General features: G+C 32.2%; 1 protein-coding gene across 1 annotated transcript; it reads right to left on the reverse strand.

Annotated features, from left to right (window-relative positions):
- Positions 1-5,799: 5,799 nt before the first annotated feature.
- Positions 5,800-6,336, reverse strand: LOTGIDRAFT_130191 (hypothetical protein; the record flags this gene model as incomplete). Its single annotated transcript, XM_009065138.1, has 1 exon — positions 5,800-6,336. A coding segment is annotated over one exon (537 nt), but the record flags the coding sequence as incomplete, so codon positions are not given.
- Between the last annotated feature and the right edge of the window lie 4,382 nt (positions 6,337-10,718).

Consider the following 10,718-nt stretch of genomic DNA (forward strand, 5'->3'; position numbering starts at 1 on the left):
CTTTGCGTCACCTAGATAGAAATTTTCAAATTTACAATTTTAAGTCAAAATAATAAAATAGCGACAGACCAAAATAGAACTCTTTCGGACAATCCCTTCTAGGCATTATTACATCACCCCATTTAGGACAAAACATGACCTAACACAAATTAAAGACATAAAAAATGACTGAAATTTCACTACCTTACTGGACAACTAATTATTTAACCCAAATGAATGATACAAATTAGTACAAACCTTTTTTTCCTTCCCAAAACCACTATTTACCGGCATTTGTCGGCTATCATGAAATTCTAACGCCGTGCGAAAAGAAAATAATGCAATAGATTACCATCCGATAAATTATTTTCCTTCGAAGCAAGCTTTGAGGTTGCAATTTTAAATGTTTTAACTGTATTTGCAGACACTTGTGAAATTTATCCAAAATATGGCTTTGAAACATATATATAAGCAATGATTTTGTTTCCCAAAGTTCAATTTTTGTGTTTGAAATTTATCGGTTGGTTTCCATGGTTTTCCGAGAGAGGATAACTAAGAATCTGATTGGCTGAAATGCCATGACATGACAATAGGAAAGTCAATGAATGAAAGTCAAATAAAAACCACAGGGACACGAAATTCTTGATATCGTCTGCTAGAATTGTATATAGACAAAAGAAATGCAATGAAACCGTTGCTTGTTATTTGCTTGTATAACAAACCCAAGTAATAACGATCAGAAAAAATAGAACTCGAAATTTAAAATAACCGTTTTTCTGATAGGCTAAATTGGTATTTAAAGATTATGAACTATTCATATGAGAAATGGGGAAATATTTCATTATTAGAAGTGGTATCAGGTGTCCGTAAGAGTAAAATAGTGATTAAACTGGTGGAATTTTATAGTTCAAGGGAGGTAACTGATGAAAATATTTATAAATACAAGAAACTTATTAAGTCACGAAAACATCATCAGGACAACTGGTTTGGAAATGGGATGGGTCTTGATCTGACGAAGGAGTAGACCAACTCATCAGGACCGATGTGCATATTCACAATACCAAACTATTACGAACTCAGTACTGCTACCTTGACTGCACTTGTGACCTATTTAGTATCACGGAATGCGGTGACTTGATTAGATTGTACGCCAAAGAATACAGCCAATCAGAGCCCTCGACGGAAAGTGTCGAAAGAGGGTAAAACTAACTTGTCTCACGACGGTCTAATCCCAGGTCAAGTTCACTGTTGGTGGGTGAACAATCCAACGCTTGGCGAATTCTGCTTCACAATGATAGGAAGAGGATCAAAATTCAACTTTTGATTCCCAGGCAGTTGGAAGAGTAGGATATTGCCATTAGCCTAATTGGGTGCTGGAGAGTATTACCTAAAACTCCATTCATTTCATTTCATTCCATTTACACCACAATTTCATACAAATCGGAACTTAGTTTTAGGTATTGGTTGCAGTAAAAACAGTGTTTTCTGGGCCCTGTGGTTTTGACGTCAGTAGAACAAACAAGCAGACGATAACAAATACGGAAACGTGTTGGCAGAATGGATATATACGAGTCTATATATTATATTAAGAGGTTATTTATACCGTTATACAGTCGTCGAAAAACTGGATGTGGGCGAAAAAGGTGTTTGATCTGCCCTGCATCTTTACATACCAACAGGCAACTGAAGATAAGCAAGAAAGAAATGAAACAAGTATATTTTACAAGAATAACAACTTAAGTTCACAGTTGAGGATCCTTTCTACCGGTAGCTAGCCAAACCTATTAGCATTTATTATCCGTACCCATTTTCAGCGGGTAGACTGAAATTTTAAATGAATATGACTTATTCAAGGTCACCGGACCTTACAACATGATTGAATGGCAAACCTTCTCCAGTTTTGCTTTCTTTTCAAAACTGAAAAACTGCCGTTATCAAAATGGGTAATTGCGCACAGAACTAAGTCACTTTTTTAGGAAGAGGAAATGTTGACTCTGGGGTACCATGACACAGTCTTTAAGGGGGCTTTCATTTTGGTAAAATTTATGAAAATCATCCACCCAAAATTTAGAGAAATGTGTCCCTTAACTTATCTGAAAGTTTTATCTAAAAAAATCTTGCCGTTAATTTTTTTTATCACCTATCTATTTTAAAGGTTAACGTTAACTTTTAAAGTACTTTATGCTTTTGGTAGGTGCTAAAGTGTTTTTGATAATGAAATCTGTGCATACTGTCCCTTTAAACGATTTTGTGTCTGACGGCTGAAAGGTAAAGTGAGCTTTAAATTAATCTGAAATAGAAAGGGCAAACATTTACCTCACAGTGTATAAAGCGTAACGAGATAACTGTTGTCTGAAATATTCAGTTTAGATTGAAGTTATCTACCGTTTGTGGAAAATTTTGATTGTGCGTTTTTCCATGTTAAAATTATACAGTCATCACCATTGCTATTGGTGAAACCCAGTGACGATGTGAGTGGCGTTACAGGTGGGTTTGTAATACTGTGTTATCTCCATGTAAGAACCATACATAGTTTCGTATGGCTCGACAGAACTCTCATTAAGTCAGTTTGCCCCCTATTTCTACCCCCAGTCTAGGAAGGCTGGCGCTACCACTGGTTAAACTACCAGAATTCGACTATTTCAAACAGAATTGATATTATTTTTAGGCATAGTGTGTAACCATTATAGCAGTCCCGTATTTGAAGTAAAATATTTTCTGAAATGTCACAAAACTCAGACGTTAAATTTAAGTGATGCAAATAGAAGTTACTGGTGTCTCCGATACTCCGATTCACTCCAAGGAATACAACTTACATGTTTTCCATGTAATTATCAAGAAAATAAGCACTGGCAGTCTTTGTCCAATTTGTCTGTATTATAGCTGCTTGTCTTCCTCGTTTCGAATACATTGCTCGCTTGTGCAAGAGGTCCTTTTATTTGTATCAGTAGAATCAGTAGGACTTTAACACCATAGCTATTACCAGTTGCGTATAGTTCCGAACGCATTTCACAGCTTATGAGTATGACCGCTATTCTTTTTCGCAACCACACGCAACTGGTGACAGGTTAGACACCATTAGATACCGTGTGTTTATGTTTGGAATCGGATTCGAATGTATATTTTCTCGAATCAAAAATTCTGAATCAGGTACAGAATCTGAAAGAAAAAATTTCAGAAAGACGCCGTTTATGGAAGCGGCGTGTGTTGAACGAAGCGAAATGAATATATTTAGTACACATATGCATTTTATCAACTAAAATCAATGATAATGTTGAAAGCCGTTTATCAATTATGTTGATTCCAAGGCATCAAAGCTAAGTATATTTGATTAGTATCTTACCTAGAATTCGACCTTGCTACAAGGTCAATTTCGGGATCTTCAAAGCAGCATACTGCCCGTTATGATGAAGATAAGACACCTCAGACAGTGGACTAAAATTCTTACCATTCATATAACTAATTTCCAGAAAAGATCCAAGATTTGTAAGATCCATCAACAGAAACCTTTCAGAATTGATTTAAAATAAGGTTTCTGTTCTTTTTAGGAGTAGCGGTAATATTTGAACTCAAAATGAAGGCTTTTCGGAAAAGAATGTCATAATCTAGACATGCCTCTGTTTGCTAGATTTGCAGAAACCATAAAGATCAAACTGAAAACTGAATTATAGTTTAAATTTCTTACAAGAGAAATATTTTATCAATGATTTTACGTTAACTCTTTTTGGTTCAACGTCAAACTAAAGTCAAAATTCCGTATTCATAATAGATGAATTCGAGTCGGGAGGTAAAAACTAATTAGAGTAGTCCAACAGAATGATACCGAAAAATTTCAGAAATATTCTATTCCAGTATTTTTGCCTCGCAGGACAGAGTGTACCAAAATTCTTACAGAAGAATATGGTGAAAACCAACAGAAAATAATTTAATTGGAACACCAGTAGTAATCTATTTAAAGATATCAAAGATAAATTGAAAGTAGAATTTCGGTAATTAATGAGGTCAATTAATTCTCTAGTTAATATGAATTTATACCACAGTACGAGCGTAATTTGGTTTTAATTGCTCGTGTCTAAATTCTGATAACGCAGCGAATTCAGCTATCTATCTTTCAGATCAGCATCAAGAATCCCGAAATCTGATTAAAATTAATCTTTAAAAATTTGGTTATGATCGTTACCGTTAACTTTTGTATACTCGTGTAACCGTAAGCCGAAAGAAAGAAAGCAACGAGATGGACTCAGATTCTAAAACATGAAGAAATAATGTAAATTGAAAATTAAAATCTATGTTTTATTAATGCAATAACATTATTCTATGTTATATCTTTTTTAGAAACTTTTACTTAGGTTTTAATCGTAACTTGACATATTTTGTAAAAAAAAATTAAGTTTCATTGGTAATTTATGGATATTTTTTTATTTTTAAATCTATTGCTTTAAACATTCGTTTTATTTGTACGTTTCATATGTGAAAAGAATATTATTTCGATTTCATTCATAATTTTCGTTAAATTGTTACCCAAAAACTAAAGAACACCATGCACTTTTACAGAAATTTCATTTTCAATGTCAGTTTACATGTTTTGTTATAAATATCACACATCTATTTCATTCTTTTAAAAAAAAAAATCATAATTCGGGTTTAACTTGTTATTTTGCATAATTTGTTATGAATATTACTTAAGATTTTTTTACGAATTATAACTTGAGTTTGACTTGTTAATTTGCATATTTTGTTATGAATATTACATGAGTTTCATTTTTATTTTTTTCATGAAATTATCATCCGGCTTTCACTTGTTATGTTGCATATTTTGTTATTAATTTAATCTGAGTTTTATTCATATTTTTATGTAAAATCATACGCTGGTTTCACTTGTTATTTTGTGAATTTTGTTATAAATATTACTTGAGTTTCATACTCATATTTTTTATAAAATCATAACACAGGTTTCACTTGTTATTTTGCATATTTTGTTATTAATTTAATCTGAGTTTTATTCATATTTTGATGTAAAATCATTACGCTGGTTTCACTTGTTATTTTGTGATTTTTTGTTATCAATAGTACTTGAGTTTCATACCTATATTTTTTTATAAAATCATAACACAGGTTTCACTTGTTATTTTGCATATTTTGTTATTAATTTAATCTGAGTTTTATTCATATTTTGATGTAAAATCATTACGCTGGTTTCACTTGTTATTTTGTGATTTTTTGTTATCAATAGTACTTGAGTTTCATACCTATATTTTTTTTATAAAATCATAACACATGTTTCACTTGTTATTTTGCATATTTTGTTTTCAATATTACTTGAGCTTCAATGCTAGCTTTAAGTAAAATAATGATTTGGGTTGCACTTGTTATTTTGCATATTTTGTCATCGATATTACTTGAGTTTCAATGCTAGCTTTTTGTAAAATAACAAAATGGCCCTCACTTGTAATTTCATTCCATCATAACCAAGGTTTATCATTTTGCATTTCAATATAACTTGAGTTTCATTTCAAGTTTTTTTTTTGTAAAATCATTACCTTAGTTTCACTTGTTATTTTGCTGGTTTTTTTCATCAATATAACTCGTATTTAATTACTAGTTTTTTTGTAAAATTGTAACGGTTTCATTCGTTATTTCATTATCAATATAACATGAATTTCATCCTATTTTTTGGTAAATTTATAACATGTTATTTTGCATATTTTGTAAAATTATAATTTGTAAAATTATAACCCGGTTTCACTTGTTTTAAAACAAATTACTTTCACTCGTTTGGAAAACAATCTTTTACTTAAATATCACATGAAATTTCAATTTTTAGAAATAAGATATATTGGATGAACCAGTCCCCAATTTAAGTCGAAGTATGGTTTCTAGACCAGTCCCCAATTTAAGGGGAAGTGTAGCTGCTGAACCAGTCCCCAATTTAAGCTGAAGTATCGATGCTGAACCAATCCCCAATTTAAGGTGAAGTATAGTTGCTGAACCAATCCCCAATTTAAGGTGAAGTATCGATGCTACACCAATCCCCAATTTAAGGTGAAGTATAGTTGCTAAACCAATCCCCAATTTAAGGTGAAGTATAGTTGCTGAACCAATCCCCAATTTAAGCTGAAGTATAGTTGCTGAACCAATCCCCAATTTAAGGTGAAATATAGTTGCTAATCCAGTCCCCAATTTAAGGTGAAGTATAGTTGCTAAACCAATCCCCAATTTAAGCTGAAGTATAGTTGCTGAACCAATCCCCAATTTAAGCTGAAGTATAGTTGCTGAACCAATCCCCAATTTAAGGTGAAATATAGTTGCTAATCCAGTCCCCAATTTAAGGTGAAGTATAGTTGCTAATCCAGTCCCCAATTTAAGGTGAAGTATAGTTGTTGAACCAGTCCTCAATTTAAGCTGAAGTGTAGTTGCTGAACCAGTCCCCACTTTGGAAGTATAGGTCCTGAACCAGTCCCCAATTTAGGTTGGAAGTATAGGTGCTGAACCAATCCCCAATTTAAGGTGAAGTATAGTTGCTGAACCAGTCCCAAATTTAAGGAGTTAACCACCAGGTAAGGCTGCTGAACAATTCCCCGAGTTAGGCTGAGAAATACTTAATAAAACGTCCCTCAAGTTAGTCAGAAATAAATTTGCCTAACCAGCCCAAAGTTGGTATGAGATGTGGTTGCTGATTTAACCCACAAATTGAGCTGAGATATGCTTGTTGAACCAGTCTACAAATTAGGCCAAGATAAACTGATAAAGATAAACGTAAGGCTGAGATATACTGGCTGAACAAACCCCAAACATTGAGGTTCAAGGCAAGACCTTCGCAGAAAATATACACTGGCCTTGCTAGTACTTACATACCCTACGAAATAATGTCAAAATCTGTTCTATCTATAATTTGAAAGGGGCCACTAAGTAAAAATATATCGTATTCATTTTGAATAATTGAACATTATTAAAGAAGACATTGTCTAATTTACGTGAAGTCAATATTGAGACGATCCCCTCCATTTCGTAAAATCAACATTTTTAGTATGAATATATTCATGGGAACAAAACTTCTTTCTTTTCTGACACGAATTCAGAATTGAAGTGTCCCTGAATGAAAAGGTAACCGAATCCCAATTTTCACTGAAACTGGATACGAAACTAACGGGCGAGAAGTGGGCGAGAAATGCCTAATTGGTTTAAATTTCAGTCCGATAATAGATTTATTTAGTCAGTCAATTTGAAATCTTTTATGGAAGCGTTGACTTTAAATTAAAATGACATCTAGGCTTCTTATTCTGTATTTATCTTTATATAATGATAGCTTTTAACGTCGTATCGCGTGCCATACACTCGGCACGTTCTTTTCAGAAAGGCTAAAGAGGTGGGCGGAGCTTAATCATTAGCTTGCCAGGATTGGTTCACGCCTTGTCAATTAATTTCAAACTTTCTTATTCTTGACAAATGACGGATTCTTTAAAACAAATAAAACGAAAAGATAAACAAATGAAGCGATGACGATTTAAGAAACGATTTGATACCACAGAATAAAGCTACTGTTTCACGACACTTTAAAATTATTAACTTTTATCGAGGTTTAAATCACATTTTCAGATCGGAATATCGCCAATTTAGTTTTATATTCGGATACGCTTCGTGATCTATATCGGAACTTTCATGCGATATCTTACTTATGATTAGTGCAAAATCAAAGACTTTGTGATAGTAATTTTGGATTTGCGTAACTTTTGAATACATAACCTTAAGTGCAATGACAACGGTCTTAAGCATCTCGTTGTACAACAAATAAAAGAAATCGTTGTAAAATATACTTTGAGGATATTTTTATTTAATGTTGACGCAAAGTGAAAGTAGAAAAAAGAAGATGGATTTATCGTTGAAGAAGAAATCACCGTATGATATCGAGAGCTTGTTAGGTGTTTCCAGTGAGATCAAAGGCGAAAGCCAGAACGACAGCGCTCCTTGCAGTCCAGGTAAGAAAAAGTAAAACATTAACGTACGTAATTTGCGGCGAACTGTATAGTGTAAATCAAAAACGCAAACGATTCCAATCATATTTTGTCAAATTGCGATGTGGCAGTTATGACAATCTATCTTTGATGGATTTTTTTTAGATCACTCTTTGATTTCGGTTTTTAGGGACTTTAATAGTTCACAAGAAACTTTTAAACGATGACATTAAACGCCATAAGGTCCCAAAGTTATCCTGTCGTATCTAGATGCAAATGGGCTATTATAGGATGCATAGACATACATGTGAGTAATACCTAAAATGACGCTATCATATGAAAGTGTGTCTATTTAGATGCATGGGATGTTATCGCATGCATAGACATACATTTATGCGGTCCATCCCAGCATTCCAATGCATACAGAGCGAATTTCACTTTATATATTTTTACGTTGCTCAATAATTAATGCATTGGGAATTATTTTAACAGTGAAATATATTGTTCTTGATATTATTGTTTATATATGCACAGATGCTTGCTTCTTATCAAATATTTTAGATACAAACTAAATCCATTATACTTTGATATTCCTACTAATAATATATATATACTACCACATCTTTTGTTTATAAATAGACGACCGACAGATATTGAATATGCCTGAAATATAACTCTAAATATACAATTTAATAATTACAAAAAGAAAATGTATTATCACAATAGTAAACAAAATTTAACAATAACAAAATACAATTTTACATCCACAAGATACAATAAATACAATGTGAAATACACAAAATACAGTTCAGCAATGACAAAAAAGTGACAAAGTAATAAACATCCATGGCAATGTACCAAATATCAGAGTCCAATAAAGCAATTCAAAATGCAAAAAGACAATAACAAAATTCAATTTATAAATCAGCAATAACAAACTCAAAGAATAACAATATACAAATAATTCAAAAGAATAATTAATAATAAATGATCAAGAGCGAGGGTATTACAATTTAAATATTAAAAAAAAATATACACAATATTATTATGCATGAAAATGCATATGTCTATAAAAGTCTAATATATACAAAAGGCAAGGGAAGAAAGGCTAAAATAAATAATAGATCTGAAGTGTGCAACTGGGAAATAGTTACATTAAGACATGTAAGATGTATGTATACATGATTCATACAAATGCCCTACATAACACTAGAAAATTTATATGATAATCTAATACATACATAAGGCGTAGGGGTTGGTGGGAGGCGGGGGTGAACATGTGGATATGCAAAATGTATCAAAACTTTATGCATATATATTTGGATATATACGGTGCAAATAATGTGTTCATGTAAAATAAATATTAATTATAATTCATGAAACATGAAAAATGTATATTATGCATAATAATTTCATTATTTACCATAATAAAAAAAAATAATGAAAATCAATATCTACAAGCCAAATAAGAAAGTCAGACAATGTACATCATGTGTAATTGAAACAATTGTACATACAAAATAAAACATAACACATTTATACATAACATGGAACACCATAAATGCATTTTTTTTAACATGATGCAAAACATAAATATTAAAATATGTACATGGTCTATACTATAATGACAATAACCATGTACAAGACAAATTGTGATTTCCAGTACATGTACAATATGACTGTGTAATGGAAACATATACATATTTTTACAAATTCTTAACATGATGCAAAAAAAATTAGTTAAAAAAATGTACATGGCACATAAGGACATTTATACAAAATATTTTGGTGTACAATATATACAAATACTTGACATAATGATGTATACAAATGCAAATGATATTGGTACATTTTACATGCAAATTCTGATATGTTGACAATATTTTGTATTTGACAATTTTAAAATGATAAGATATTTTCTGTAATTAATCAATGAATTCTCCGTTTGTTGTTAAAGTATTACAAAATTTAAAATTCTGCTCGCTTCGTCGTTCCCTTAGTGACAACTTCGCCTCGAACGTGTAGACACTTTTAATTAGGTAACGCAGTTGTCCAAATTTTGGACCAAGTGACAAAATTAGCACGAAATGTACAAATGTAACAAACATACTAAAGTTTGACAAAAAATTACTGAAAACTCTTTCATCTTGGACAATTTGAGGCCTAACATGCTGGTGATTTAAGACCGGAAGTTATATCATACGGCAAATGCTGTCCCGCAGAATTTAAATGTCGTGATGTATAAGCTCGCGCAGTGCTCGAGATACGGTTTTAGCCAGGTGTAACTTAACGGAATGTCAAAGGTCAGACGAAACGTGTACATATCGTAGCTCTATCATTTTTCTGTCATAAATTCACGAACGATTACGTAAAAATCGCGGGTTTAGTGTAGCTGTTGCGTTTGAACATCGGCGACGTTTTGTGGGTTCTCCGTGCCTTCTAGCCCAAATAACGTCGTTTTTCGCGTTACTTCACACAATCTGACACAAATTTCTTGATTTGTAACCAGTTGTGTGGGAAAAGCAAAAAGTTATGCACGTGTGTGTTGTCTTTTCGAATTATCGACAAAACAAGAGATTACACGTTGTATGAGAAAGTCAACACCGATCAAAAAGAAAATAGAATATAATAAAATATTGAAATTTGTTCAAATAATATTTCCGATGTTCAAGTCTGGTATGCTTCCTCCCGGCCACAGAAATTTCAGTATCAAAGCGCTTTCAATCAATGACTAAATAATTTGAAAATTTGTAAATAAATATATCATTATTGTGGTAAAAAGTGTGA

Source organism: Lottia gigantea (assembly GCF_000327385.1).
Source record: "Lottia gigantea unplaced genomic scaffold LOTGIsca_68, whole genome shotgun sequence".
Taxonomy (NCBI): Eukaryota; Metazoa; Mollusca; class Gastropoda; family Lottiidae; genus Lottia; species Lottia gigantea.